The 16322-nt window shown below is 42.4% G+C and overlaps 1 protein-coding gene across 2 annotated transcripts in view; it reads right to left on the reverse strand.

The window, feature by feature from the left end:
• Positions 1-909: 909 nt before the first annotated feature.
• The window catches only part of LOC139752656 (GATA-binding factor C-like), a 228486-nt gene continuing 213073 nt past the window's right edge, over positions 910-16322 (reverse strand). The window contains exons 6-7 of one of the 2 annotated variants that reach the window (XM_071668413.1): positions 3937-4272; positions 910-2100 (exon numbers count right to left, since the gene is read on the reverse strand). In XM_071668413.1, coding sequence (XP_071524514.1) covers positions 2074-2100; positions 3937-4272 — 363 coding nt within the window. In that variant the 3' untranslated portion in view covers positions 910-2073. The remainder of the gene's footprint in view (positions 2101-3936; positions 4273-16322) is intronic. The other variant, XM_071668414.1, reaches the window with a different exon arrangement.

Consider the following 16322-nt stretch of genomic DNA (forward strand, 5'->3'; position numbering starts at 1 on the left):
GGATACTCCCTCAAAGGCCCAGTCCTCTGTTCTTAACGCTACCTCGCTATCGCGGGAAATGGCGAATAGTATGAAAAAAAAATATATATATATATATATAAATATATATATATATATATATTTATATATATATATATATATATATATATATATATATATATATATATATATATATATATATATATATATATATATATATAATTCCTATGAGTCCACGGGGAAAATGAAACACGAAAAGTTCCCAAGTGCACTATCGTGTAATAAACACATCATCAGGGGAGACACAAGAGAGAAATATAACAGTCAGTTGATATACATCGAAGAGACGAAGCTAGGACGCTATTTGGTAAACATGTGATTGTCCAAAACATACAACGAGCGTTCATAAACTTATCATTTTACAAATCTTATCAACAATAAAGTTATTAACTCTAACTCTATTACCAAGAGAACTATCACTGAATATTCTATTATTGAATACACAAAGAATTATAATCTTGATATTAGTGATGGTCTATACAAATCAGAAAACTTTATTGATGATAAGATTTGTAAAATGATAAGTTTATGAACGCTCGTTGTATGTTTTGGACAATCACATGTTTACCAAATGGCGTCCTAGCTTCATCTCTTCGATGTTTATCAACTGACTGTTATATTTCTCTCTTGTGTCTGCCCTGATGATGTGATTATTACACGAAAGTGCACTTGGGAACTTTTCGTGTTTCATTTTCAGCGTGGACTCATAGGAATATCTTGATCACGCGCAAAATTGTGATCCTTTCCAATATATATATATATATATATATATATATATATATATATATATATATATATATTATATTTATATATATATATATATATATATATATATATATATATATATATATATATATATATATATATATATATATATATATATATATATATATTTCAAGGAAAAGATTATATCTACATACCACATTGTGCAATCAAACCTCTCAGCGATTATGATACAAGTGGGTAAATTATAATCACTCTGTAGATAAGTACGACGACCAATGCCTTGGTTATTAAGAACTCTGTAGAAAAGCTGAGAAGTTTTCCGGTTCAGGAACACAACCATGCCACTTAGGGTGATGAATTTACATACAAGTTTAGGTGAAACCGATTTTCTCTTCTGAGTAATGTTGTATAGCATGAATACCTGATCTTTACTGAGACTGGCAACTGGCAAAAATATGACGTTTATATTCCTGAAGTCCTATTTCATGTATAGACATTATAGTTCCTACCTAAAAATAGAAATTCTAATAAATCTATGGTCGTTTTAAGAAAGGAACATAAGTGAGGATATTTACAGTCATTCACGGATTAGATTTACATCGTGTCGAGGTGTTCGCTGGACCATAATTAGTATTCCAAGCAGGAAAGTATTTCATATCAAGATGAAGTAATGAACATAGTTTCCTTCATGGGTCTTTCTAACTTGCATTTGCCTGACTTGAGTCTTATATTACTAAACGAATAAACTTCTCTGCAAATCAGAAAATACAAATAACATTATTCTTTTCAGTTATTAGTTCGTCAATAATTTCCTATCAGAGTGCTTGACCGAGGACTAATAGTGAATGAAAGTAAACAACACATGAGACAGCGCAACTAACTGTGAACTTACAGACTGATCTCCTTTCTGCATCGCACACATATTATCTACACAGTTTTTCCGGGAATGTGGACCTTCCTCCCTACCAACTAAAAGTGACCTTGGCCAAAGCAGCGAGCCGGGCACTAAAAACATTTTTCGAACCGGAGAAATTATTGCGAAAGTATCTTAATGCTAAGTGTGACTGACGTGCGTCTCGGGTCATCATGTGTGAGGCGAGAGTCTTGCTGCTGCTAGTGTTGCCGCTCCTTGCCTAATCCTTACTGGTTTTCGGTGACAATGGTTGCCTCTCTCTCCCCCACCCATCTCACTTTTTTCCTGTTTGACGTCAGAAGTCATTTGGGGGGATAATTTGTGACAACTGTAGCCTGTTGTGACACCATCTGCTCCTTGCCAGTCTCCCCTCAGGTCACCGCCAGTAGGTCAGGTCATGTGTAGTCAGACCGCCATCCATTCTGGGAAGGAAAAACAATATATATATTACTACACAAAACAAGGTGACCTTATTCTTCCTAGAGGAACAGCATTGTACAAAGCAGAGGGAGGAACAACATTGCCCAGGGCAGCATTGCTAAGGGCAGAAGCAGAGACAGTAACCATGATGGCAGGAGTGGTAGTGATGCGCAGGGTGGCAGGAAGAACCGTGTTGCTTGAGGTAAGGAGGAAGGAATATATTGTGTCTGGTGGCAGGAGGGTAAGTAATGCTCCTAGTGGCAGGGAGATGATGCTGTCCAGGGTGGCAGGAGGGGCAATATTGCCTTGGGTGATATAGGGGGCAGTATTGTCCGAGGTAGTAGGAGGGACAATACTATCTGGGGTAGCAAGAGAATTAGTATTGTCCGGGGGGTCAACGGGCGCACTATATGCCAGGGAAGCAGGTGGATAGTACTATCCAGGGTGGTAGGAAGATCAGTATCGTTCAGGTTAGCAGGAGGAACAGGTAGAGGCAGGGCAGGGGGAGGGTCAGTATGGTCTAGTGCAGCAGGAATGTTGATATGGTACAGAGCAGTAGAAGGGTCACTAATAGTCCGGAGGCAGGAGGGATGGTGATGACAAGGCAGCAGGAGGGTCAATATGGTTCAGGGCAACGGGTGGGTTAGTAATATCCTCGCTAGAAGAAAGAACAGTATTGCCCAGGATGGCAAAAGAATGGCAGGAGTGAGAGAGAGAGAGAGAGAGAGAGAGAGAGAGAGAGAGAGAGAGAGAGAGAGAGAGAGAGAGAGAGAGAGAGAGAGAGAGAGAGAGAGAGAGAGAGAGAGAGAGAGAGAGAGAGAGAGGAGAGAGAGAGAGAGAGAGAGAGAGAGAGAGAGAGAGAGAGAGAGAGAGAGAGAGAGAGAGAGAGAGAGAGAGAGAGAGTGATCAGTGTTGATATCAGTCATGTCCATTGTTGCAGCAGCGTCAGCACTGCCTGTGGTAGCAGAGGGAATCACTATTGTCCAGGATATGATTAGGTCTTTTATTGTCCAGGAAATCAGTGTAGTGAGAACTGTTAAAGGTAGGAAGAGGGCCAGTTTTCTTCTAAGGTAGGAAAAGGTTGGTATTCTACAGGATAGCAGGAGAGTCACCATTGCCCAAGGGAAGCAAAGAGGTCAGTTATATTGATTATAGAAGAGGCGTTTATATTGTTCAAAATGGGAGAGGGTCAATACTGTCCTGGGCAACGGAGGGTCAGTATTAGCCAGGGCGGCAGAGAGGCCAGTATTGCCAAGGGAGCAGGAGCGTAAGTGTTGTCCAGGGGAGCAGGCAGAGTCAGAGGCAGCAAGGGAAGTCATGGTACATTGAAAACAGCCTGAAGGACGCAGGGGACGTGACAACACAAAGGAGAAACAATGGTGAAACTCTGCGAAGGTAGACAGGGTTCTGACGAGGCAGGTGAGCAGGTCGTCAGAACACCGCCTGAGTAACCCCGACGAGAGGGATACACGAACACCCGAGCGACGGTGGAGGGGATGTTTGCCGCCTCACCTTTTGACACATTATTGTGAGAATGAGTCTCTTACAGGCCAATAAAATCTAGAATTTCGAGATTTTGGTTACTATATTTTTTTTTAATCTGATGCCATACTCAGAGAGAGAGAGAGAGAGAGAGAGAGAGGGCATCTATCTACGAGTACCGATGAAGAGATGGCCCAGTACCAATAGACAGGGTTAGTACCAGAGAGAATTAACTTCTTGGTAGACGCAGATCCATTATCTCGAGCGAGTGACTTGTAGCCACAAGGAAAGAATCAACACTGGAGGATAGTGACGTCATAACAGGCAAAGACTCATTACCTGAGGCTTACACTTACCACTGGAGGCTGGAGACTGAGACTGGAGGGGATTTGGATCTGTGAAGCGGAGGAGAGACCGAGGCCCACTCCAGACATGGCAGACATGCCGTGCATTGGCGGCGCAGACATGAAGCCGCCCGCCATGGAGGAGCCGTGCATCTGCCCGCCGTACATGTAGTGTGACATGGAGCCAAACCCGGATCCTCCAGTACCGAAGCCCGTGAAGCCGCCCTTGTCCAGCGGCTTCAACATATCCGGGAAGCCCAGCATCCCCTTCTTCTTCTTGGACTTAGAACTCAGCTTGCGGTTGCGGGTCTGGATGCCTTCCTTCTTCATGGTTAGAGGCCGATTCACCTGCAGCAGGAAAAATAGATCGTCATTACTGGAACTTGAAGTTTACAGTCCAAACTCCTCAACCCAGATATGATAGGCTCGGTATGGATACGAAACTGAGAGTGATAATGGAATATCTCCTTCTAGAAACAAGAAAATTATCATTAACACGAAACTAGGAAAACCCAACCTGGAAAAAACAGCGCTAGATGAAATCATCGTTGGCCCTGGACACAAGATAGTAGTCCCGAAACCTCATGGCTGCGTTTTGGCCGAACAACTAATCCTGGAACCTAACAGCAAGTTCTGGAAAGTAACAAATGGTTTTGGATCATTACAGCTGCTTCTGTAATTTAATGACCGTTTCTGGAACCTAACAGCTTGTTCTGGAATCTAACGGTTGTTTCTGGAATCTGATAACTGGCTCTGAACTTCAAGAGCTGGTTATAGAAGTCATCGGCTGGTCTTGAAATCTAATAGTTAGTCCTTAAACCTATTGGCTGGTTTTGCAATCTACGCAGCTGGTCCACGAGCCTAACGACAGCACAGTTCAGTGAGCTGACTTCTAAGAAGTCAGATAAGGTATGATCAGTGGGACGTGTAGTTCTGGATGATATCGATATGAAGACTCACGGGCGTGAGGATGTCTGGGGTAGTTGGAGCTGTTGTCTTGGTACACATGGGTTTAGCCAGAACCTCAGTTTCCCCTAAGACTACATTTCTCACAAGCGATCAAATCCATGACAGTCGGTCACCCTGAGAGAAATTTTGATTAGAAATGACCAACTGGCTATTTGCTATTGTTCCTCAAAAATATTCACACAGCGAGCATCCAAGCAATATGATTGGTTGAATACTCTGGCTCGTCTGCGGTAATTGGTAGACTGTTCTTACTATTTCTCACTCAAGAGCAGTCTCAGAATACTAAGTGTAGGCTACAAATCTTGTAGCTTCTTATCAAAACATAAATATTTGTTGTCAAAATCAACTCCCAACTTGAGAGAGCCGAGCGTCCAGTAGGTCAGTTAATGACACTATCACCTGAAAAATTAGACAGCATCTGACGTGCCTGTCATATCATTTTCCACGTCATTTGGTAAATGAATTTGGCGATTCGTTATCAATGTGTGGATTAGAAAAGCATGGTTCATGAGAGGTTTCCTAAGCAGTATATTCCACAATAACCAGCAGGAAGTCACAAGCATCTGAACTGAGATATGTAAAGACTCTTTATTGGTCTGTCGACCCCTGGTCAAGCAGCACACGATTTATGATAACACAAGTCGTGTCAGATGCAACCCAGGGGTCTCACACCTCCCCGGCCATCATAACCACCCAGGGGCCGCCCACTGAGGCAGCCTCACACAACAACCTTTTTCAGAAGCCCACATAGTGTTTTCTCCTTGCATCATTTTCCGGGCGTCTCGCCAGGGCTTTGAATCAATTAAAATCTAGTTGCAGCTGCACCAGAATTAACCTTGGATAATATAGATAAGACGGTGGAAATAACAGAGAGGTGAGCAGCAATCGAGTTATTTTCACACGGCGTTCAACGCTCGGTGTTGGTTCCATCCTTCATCTTGCCACCAGCTTCCCTTGTCTGCCGCAAGGGAACAACCACAACCTCTTTGATGACGTCATATTTCATCGTATGTACGAACATCTTAACACAGGTGACCGTCCAGGTGAAGTAAATGATATGAATTTCATATAAAACTTGAGAAATTAATACCAGTTGTCCATTAAAATGAGGGAAATCATGGTAGGCGTCTACATAGCGGGTTTAATCGAGGCTTCGACTGATATATCATGGCCAATATTTCAGCCAGAATATAGTGGGAGCAGTATATCAGGGGCTAGAGCGGTGGTCAGCGTGGTCGTAATTAAATATGCTAATTGAACTATATAAAAACATGAAGCGCAATTACCTCACGCGGTGGGACGCTCCAGCCCTTTGTTCGCGCCAAAACTGAGCAGCAGTGAAGCATTTGCTAAATATTTTGTGCATGACTTTGATTTTTGGCGAGAGAGAAACTCGCGGGCAATGTTAAGGGGTTACTGAGCTCTATCGGTCTTCATTGTTTTACGTTGCATGTTACGAAAATTCTGGGAAAATGTTTCATACACACGAGATCAAGTTTTTATTCTTTTATTATTGATTTTTGTAAAGAATACAGAGTGAAAAATATTTCTATGTACGCTTCTTTAATGCCATACTACCTAAATATTTGACCGTGAATATCAAAAAACAAAATCTAAATTCATTTAAATGGAAACATCTAAACACATGTTAAGAAGTCACTCAACTGTGAAAGCATTACACAATTAACAGTGAAAAAATCACTGTCGGCAGACGTCATTATCAGGGAATCAAGCAATGTGCCACTTCTCATAACCAACATATAATGCAGATGTGCCAAGTGTCATTATCACCCAATAATATGACCTCTTGGCTCAGCTGGGGAGGGATCCAGGTGCCAGATTAACAATGTTTGTCAAGATGAAAAGTAGGAATTATTTGTGGTGGTTTTGACTGCTCGTATAATGTGTTGTGTGAGGACGGTGGGTGAGAGTTTGTGGTAGTGCAAGGTAGAGTGGGTAATTAACTATCAGCTCTCTCACCTCTCTGGCTCTATCAGCTCTACCAGGTGAAAAGGATAGTGCTAAAAATGTGAAAAATGAAATTGAGGGGACGATGAGATATGATTTTATGATGTATTAGAGCAAGCTGGAAGTAAGGAGAGAGAGAGAGAGAGAGAGAGAGAGAGAGAGAGAGAGAGAGAGAGAGAGAGAGAGAGAGAGAGAGAGAGAGAGAGAGAGAGAGAGAGAGAGAGAGAACATATAGATGGTTACGATGAACAGCAAGCCTTTTGAAGATCGACGTTGAAAACAGAATAAGTGTCAGCAACACCAGTACCATCAGAGATCCACTGCTACACGTTTAGGTCACTCTCTCATACTTGAATACGATGAACAACGTTGTAGATAAACCAATGAACAACAGACGCAACCCTCAAGCTTAATTTACTGAAACATCACATAAGAAAAATATAGAATCTCGCCAACCTCGTCCGAGTCCGTCGAGATATATTCGTCAATACATAATTTCCCATAAGAGGTGAGATGAATCCCACCTGCTGCACGAGGGCTCACCTCTCCATCATTATAACACTCTGTGCTCGGCCCGGGCCGGCGGGGGGCTCGGCCACCTCTACTATCTCCTCTATAACATCTAAACTCATTTCTAGCTCAGTGTGACCCCGCAGCATCCCCAGCTGGGTGGTGCATAGCTAGCAAGACTCGGCCGGGTGCATATAGCTGGCTTGCCCGGGTGAATGTAGCTGAGTGAGCTAGGATGTAAATAGCTGCATGACCCAGGTATATCTACTAGGCCGGGATGCAAATAGCTAATTTGCCTAAGAGCATTTAGCTGGCTGGCCCGAGTATATATAGCTGTCTGGTACTAGTGTATATAGCTGTCAGGCAATAGTGTATATAGCTAGTTGGCCTAGGTATATGTACTTGGCTGGGCCAGGATTTATATAGTTGGTTGGACCGGATGTATGTACTTTACTCTGCTAGGGTATACATAGTTGGCTGGTCCGAGTATATATAGCTGGTTGGCCCGGGTGCATTTAGCTGGCTGGCCCGGGTGCATATAACTGGTTTGCCTGCGTACTTACAGCTGGCTGGCCCGATAGTATATAGATGGCTGACTCGAGCACATAATGGCTGACTGGGACAGATGTACATAGCTAGCTAGCCAGGGTATATAAAAGTGGCCGGACAAGGTGTAGATAGCCAGCTGGTCCGAGTGTGTGTATATATATATATATATATATATATATATATATATATATATATATATATATATATATATATATATATATATATATTCTTATGAGTCCCCATGGACTTATAGGAATATCTTGATCACGCGCAAAATTGTGATCCTTTCCAATATATATATATATATATATATATATATATATATATATATATATATATATATATATATATTTATTATATTGTTATTATTATTATTTTGCTTTGTCGCTGTCTCCCGCGTTTGCGAGGTAGCGCAAGGAAACAGACGAAAGAAATGGCCCAACCCACCCCCATACACAATGCATATACATACACGTCCACACACGCAAATATACATACCTATACATCTCAATGTACACATATATACACACACACAGACACAGACATATATACCCATGCACACAATTCACACTGTCTGCCTTTATTCATTCCCATCGCCACCTCGCCACACATGGAATACCATCTCCCTCCCCCTCATGTGTGCGAGGTAGCACCAGGAAAAGACAACAAAGGCCCCATTCGTTCACAGTCAGTCTCTAGCTGTCATGCAATAATGCCCGAAACCACAGCTCCCTTTCCACATCCAGGCCCCACACAACTTTCCATGGTTTACCCCAGACGCTTCACATGCCCTAATTCAATCAACTAACAGCACGTCAACCCCGGTATACCACATCGATCCAATTCACTCTATTCCTTGCCCTCCTTTCACCCTCCTGCATGTTCAGGCCCCGATCACACAAAATCTTTTTCACTCCATCTTTCCACCTCCAATTTGGTCTCCCACTTCTCCTCGTTCCCTCTACCTCCGACACATATATCCTCTTGGTCAATCTTTCCTCACTCATTCTCTCCATGTGCCCAAACCATTTCAAAACACCCTCTTCTGCTCTCTCAACCACGCTCTTTTTATTTCCACACATCTCTCTTACCCTTACATTACTTACTCGATCAAACCACCTCACACCACACATTGTCCTCAAACATCTCATTTCCAGCACATCCACCCTCCTGCGCACAACTCTATCCATAGCCCACGCCTCGCAACCATACAACATTGTTGGAACCACTATTCCTTCAAACATGCCCATTTTTGCTTTCCGAGGTAATGTTCTCGACTTCCACATATATATATATATATATATATATATATATATTTTTTTTTTTTTTTTTTTTTTTTTTTTTTTTTATACTTTGTCGCTGTCTCCCGCGTTTGCGAGGTAGCGCAAGGAAACAGACGAAAGAAATGGCCCAACCCCCCCCCCCATACACATGTACATACACACGTCCACACACGCAAATATACATACCTACACAGCTTTCCATGGTTTACCCCAGACGCTTCACATGCCTTGATTCACTCCACTGACAGCACGTCAACCCCTGTATACCACATCACTCCAATTCACTCTATTCCTTGCCCTCCTTTCACCCTCCTGCATGTTCAGGCCCCGATCACACAAAATCTTTTTCACTCCATCTTTCCACCTCCAATTTGGTCTCCCTCTTCTCCTCGTTCCCTCCACCTCCGACACATATATCCTCTTGGTCAATCTTTCCTCACTCATTCTCTCCATGTGCCCAAACCATTTCAAAACACCCTCTTCTGCTCTCTCAACCACGCTCTTTTTATTTCCACACATCTCTCTCACCCTTACGTTACTTACTCGATCAAACCACCTCACACCACACATTGTCCTCAAACATCTCATTTCCAGCACATCCATCCTCCTGCGCACAACTCTATCCATAGCCCACGCCTCGCAACCATACAACATTGTTGGAACCACTATTCCTTCAAACATACCCATTTTTGCTTTCCGAGATAATGTTCTCGACTTCCACACATTTTTCAAGGCTCCCAAAATTTTCGCCCCCTCCCCCACCCTATGATCCACTTCCGCTTCCATGGTTCCATCCGCTGACAGATCCACTCCCAGATATCTAAAACACTTCACTTCCTCCAGTTTTTCTCCATTCAAACTCACCTCCCAATTGACTTGACCCTCAACCCTACTGTACCTAATAACCTTGCTCTTATTCACATTTACTCTTAACTTTCTTCTTCCACACACTTTACCAAACTCAGTCACCAGCGTCTGCAGTTTCTCACATGAATCAGCCACCAGCGCTGTATCATCAGCGAACAACAACTGACTCACTTCCCAAGCTCTCTCATCCCCAACAGATTTCATACTTGCCCCTCTTTCCAGGACTCTTGCATTTACCTCCCTAACAACCCCATCCATAAACAAATTAAACAACCATGGAGACATCACACACCCCTGCCGCAAACCTACATTCACTGAGAACCAATCACTTTCCTCTCTTCCTACACGTACACATGCCTTACATCCTCGATAAAAACTTTTCACTGCTTCTAACAACTTGCCTCCCACACCATATATTCTTAATACCTTCCACAGAGCATCTCTATCAACTCTATCATATGCCTTCTCCAGATCCATAAATGCTACATACAAATCCATTTGCTTTTCTAAGTATTTCTCACATACATTCTTCAAAGCAAACACCTGATCCACACATCCTCTACCACTTCTGAAACCGCACTGCTCTTCCCCAATCTGATGCTCTGTACATGCCTTCACCCTCTCAATCAATACCCTCCCATATAATTTACCAGGAATACTCAACAAACTTATACCTCTGTAATTTGAGCACTCACTCTTATCCCCTTTGCCTTTGTACAATGGCACTATGCACGCATTCCGCCAATCCTCAGGCACCTCACCATGAGTCATACATACATTAAATAACCTTACCAACCAGTCAACAATACAGTCACCCCCTTTTTTAATAAATTCCACTGCAATACCATCCAAACCTGCTGCCTTGCCGGCTTTCATCTTCCGCAAAGCTTTTACTACCTCTTCTCTGTTTACCAAATCATTTTCCCTAACCCTCTCACTTTGCACACCACCTCGACCAAAACACCCTATATCTGCCACTCTGTCATCAGACACATTCAACAAACCTTCAAAGTACTCATTCCATCTCCTTCTCACATCACCACTACTTGTTATCACCTCCCCATTTACGCCCTTCACTGAAGTTCCCATTTGCTCCCTTGTCTTACGCACCCTATTTACCTCCTTCCAGAACATCTTTTTATTCTCCCTAAAATTTAATATATATATATATATATATATATATATATATATATATATATATATATATATATGTATGTATATATATATATATATATATATATATATATATATATATATATATATATCCATGGTAAACCATGGAAAGCTGTGTAGGTATGTATATTTGCGTGTGTGGACGTGTGTATGTACATGTGTATGGGGGGGGGGGGTTGGGCCATTTCTTTCGTCTGTTTCCTTGCGCTACCTCGCAAACGCGGGAGACAGCGACAAAGTATAAAAAAAAAAAAAAAAAAAAAAAAAAATATATATATATATATATATATATATATATATATATATATATATATATATATATATATATATATATATATATATATATATATATATATATATATATATATATATATATCTATATATATGTATATATATATATATTCTTTTTTTCTTTGCTTTGTCGCTTTCTCCCGCGTTTGCGAGGTAGCGCAAGGAAACAGACGAAAGAAATGGCCCAACCCACCCCCCATACACATGCATATACATACGTCCACACACGCAAATATACATACCTACACAGCTTTCCATGGTTTACCCCAGACGCTTCACATGCCCTGATTCAATTCACTGACAGCACGTCAACCCCGGTATACCACATCGATCCAATTCACTCTATTCCTTGCCCTCCTTTCACCCTCCTGCATGTTCAGGCCCCGATCACACAAAATCTTTTTCACTCCATCTTTCCACCTCAAATTTGGTCTCCCACTTCTCCTCGTTCCCTCCACCTCCGACACATATAACCTCTTGGTCAATCTTTCCCCACTCATTCTCTCCATGTGCCTAAACCATTTCAAAACACCCTCTTCTGCTCTCTCAACCTCGCTCTTTTTATTTCCACACATCTCTCTTACCCTTACGTTACTTACTCGATCAAGCCACCTCACACCACACATTGTCCTCAAACATCTCATTTCCAGCACATCCATCCTCCTGCGCACAACTCTATCCATAGCCCACGCCTCGCAACCATACAACATTATTGGAACCACTATTCCTTCAAACATACCCATTTTTGCTTTCCGAGATAATGTTCTCGACTTCCACACATTCTTCAAGGCTCCCAGGATTTTCGCCCCCTCCCCCACCCTATGATCCACTTCCGCTTCCATGGTTCCATCCGCTGCCAGATCCACTCCCAGATATCTAAAACACTTTACTTCCTCCAGTTTTTCTCCATTCAAAATTACCTCCCAATTGACTTGACCCTCAACCCTACTGTACCTAATAACCTTGCTCTTATCCACATTCACTCTTAACTTTCTTCTTTCACACACTTTACCAAACTCAGTCACCAACTTCTGCAGTTTCTCACATGAATCAGCCACCAGCGCTGTATCATCAGCGAACAACAACTGACTCACTTCCCAAGCTCTCTCATCCCCAACAGACTTCATACTTGCCCCTCTTTCCAAAACTCTTGCATTCACCTCCCTAACAACCCCATCCATAAACAAATTAAACACGCATGGAGACATCACACACCCCTGCCGCAAACCCACATTCACTGAGAACCAATCGCTTTCCTCTCTTCCTACACGTACACATGCCTTACATCCTCGATAAAAACTTTTCAGTGCTTCTAACATATATATATATATATATATATATATATATATATATATATATATGTATATATATATATATATATATATATATATATATATATATATATATATATATATATATATATATATATAATATATATATATATATATATATATATATATCTGGTTGGCCCGGGTATACATATCTAGCTGACCTGGGTGTTACAAGTGGCCCGGGTGTACATAGCTGGCCGGCCAGGATACATATAGCTGGTTAGCCCGGGTACATATAGCTGGCTGGCCAGGGTACACATAGGTGGCTGCGTCGTTCTCCATTCATCACCCTCACACATAAACAAGACAGGATAATATGATGCTTCACAACCAGTCTGTCAGCCCAGTGTGATGCTCCGCTGGATCTGTGCTATGAGTCGACCCCACTATATTATAGATCAACAACCTTTGCTGTGAGCTAACCCCACAAGACTATAGGTCAACAGCCCGTGTTGTGAGCTGACCCCATAACACTATAGTTCACCAGCTTGTGCTGTAAGCTGACCTCATAGTGTACGTAGTGTCCCATGCTGTGACCTGATCACACCACAAAGTATGGTACGTCACACAGCGGAATGAGTCCGTCTTGCAGTACAATATCCACGTTGCTGTGTTGTGAGTTGATCACACAACATTGTCCAAACGTGTTGTAGATAGCAGTTGTCTCGTGTCACTAGGAAATACAACCACACCATCAACACTCATGCTGCACAACACACAACCTTCACTGAAGAATAATCTATGGACCTTATGAGTCTTGTGTGCACCACACCATCTGTCTTAGATTTATGACCAATTTTGTTGCATGTGTCCGTCAGTATGTGTGTGTTGCTCATCACGGTTCCCTGCTCCAGGGTCTCTAGGCAGTTTGTTCCGCTCTATGTCAGTTCAGAACTCTTACCTCCTGGCTAGTTAATGGACATGTCTTTGAGAAGGGGTCAATGCTGCTTGGTATGTAATATTTATGAAAGCTTATTTCTAGATGGTGGATATGTATAGAAGGTAATGGTGAATGTTATCTTTAGGTGAGAGATATGTGTAGAAGATAATGGTGAGGATTACCTATGTATGATAGATACGCATAGAAATTTAAGTTATAGGACCAACAAACACCCAGGAATCTACTGGCAAAATGTCCCAGTGCCTGACCCCGCTTGGGTAACAGGAAACGTAGCTGATGAATCTTTACTCTTATAGGGACCTCGATGAATGACCAGACGACCCATGAAGTATATTCTCCAGATAACTAAATGAAATACTCATATGAAAGCAAAATAAACTCCCTTGCTGTAGAACAGAATATATCACCCCTTCATAATGGCTCTATTAAAAACGGAAGAATCCTTACGAGAGGGTGAATGTGCTGTAATAAGGAGACAATATGGAGGAACATGAACATTTTCTCGCCTACTGACAACCCATCAGCCTGACACAACGAAACTCTGATCAAGCTAACACGAGTATGGATCGTTTACCTTCTGAATGAGTTGGTGTGTGTGTGTGTGTGTGTGTGTGTGTGTGTGTGTGTGTGTGTGTGTGTGTGTGTGTGTGTGTGTGTGTGTGTGTGTGTACACAGGGTATATCTCTCTAGAACCTTTCAAAATATTCTCTTCATCTCTCTTCACCTGTTCTTTGACTGTTAGTAATTCCTTCTCTTCTTTCACTGATGATTCCATTTGTTCTCTAGGTCTTACACCATTCACCTCCTCCTAGAACATTTTCTATTTTCCCTGATATTTGCAATAATCTATTATTCTAACTCTTATATACTCTCCCTGAGAGTAACGCCTATGCACCTCTCTTTCCTCTTTCGCTAAAAACTTAACTTTCTCATTCCACCGCTCACTACCATATATGCCCATATCCCACCGTCCGCATTCTATGCACTTCTCCTGCACAGGTACATTCTGCTTCCCTAATACCTCCCGTTTCTTTCCAATCCCCTAGTTTCATTTGCTCTCACCTTTTGTCATTCTTACCAAGGAACTCCCTCTATCTTCTCACACATTCTTCTTTTCCAAGTTCACTCACTTTTACCACCCCCCTCCCACCTAAGTCATTTCCTCTATTCCGAAAACCTCTACATACATTCACTCTCGGCTCTACCAGGAAGGGATCAGACATCGCCCCTCCAATGCCTTACATCTAAGTCTTTCTCTAGCACGCGTGTCCATTAGGAAATGATAACGCTCTCTTGCCATTAACCCCGCTCTCACATGTGATTTTATATGTTCCATTTTTTAAACCCGGCATACCCAGTCACCAGTCCTCATTCAGTGTACAACCCAAGCTTATTCTCCCTTTAGCATCCAGGATAATCCCCCTCCAGCACCCATGACCATCTCCCTCCGGCATTCAGGATCCTCCTCCTCCAGTACTCAAGACCATCACCGCACCCATCAACACCCAGGACCGTAAGAAGAATCATAACCCAATAAAAAGCCAACTATAACCTGAATTTATGATAACGAATACCGAGAAAATTTATGACACATCTTCTTAACACGGCCAGCAGTACGAGGTATTAAAGATAATCTTCGCACCAGCACTTGGCACCCGGGGGCAACACCACAACCGCCCTGACCACCTCCCTCATGCCCTCCCAGGGATTACAGGTTAAGGTTCCTCTGCCACAACTCCCAACCCTAATAAGACTAAGAGAAAGTGGTTTGAGTCTTCTCCAGGCGTGATCTAGCCCAGCGTGACACTAAAGGAACCCAGTACACCAGGGTATTACCGTGTACTTTTGCTACTCCCTCCCGCTGAAGGCTGACGCCATCGCTCCCTTGACTTATTACATCGAGGAAGAGTTAAACGTATTACAAGTCGTACAATTTTATATGGCGTGGTGGGCAGGGGCTTCAGGCATCGGCTCTTGCCTCCAGGTTGTACCGAAGGTTACAAGTTGGATACATTGGCGGTAGTCGGCGGGGTCAGGTAGTACATCGCTAAGGTTCATGCCGGGAATGTAAGAGATTCTACACTTATCTAGCTGTAGATTATAGTCAAGTGAACGTATTATCACGGTAATGATGGCCTCCCTCTGTTCTCCTCTGAGGAGATGTTTACTCAGATAAATAGTGAGTCAGTAACAAAGGAATGACAAGTGTGCTCTCAGTAATGACAGAGTCCTCAGTCATAACAAGTGTGTCCTCAGTCGTGGCACGCATCTTCAGTCATGATAAGCGTTTCCTCAGCCGTGACAAATGTGTCCTCTGTCATGGCACATGTAGTCAGTCATGAGAAGTGTTTCCTCAGTCATGATGCATGTCTTCACTTGTGATAAGCATCTTCTTAGCTATAATTGGGTCTTCAGTACTGAGCTTACACCACTCTTCAGTGTGATAGCGTTTATTTGTAGTTCGAGAGGGTATCACCAGCAACATGGCAACAGCATTCATCTCGCTTCAATTAAGCCAATTCACAACAAACCAACAACCTAAATATAGAGGTAAAA

The sequence above is a fragment of the Panulirus ornatus genome, chromosome 13 (assembly GCF_036320965.1).
Source record: "Panulirus ornatus isolate Po-2019 chromosome 13, ASM3632096v1, whole genome shotgun sequence".
In the NCBI taxonomy this organism is placed as follows: domain Eukaryota; kingdom Metazoa; phylum Arthropoda; class Malacostraca; order Decapoda; family Palinuridae; genus Panulirus; species Panulirus ornatus.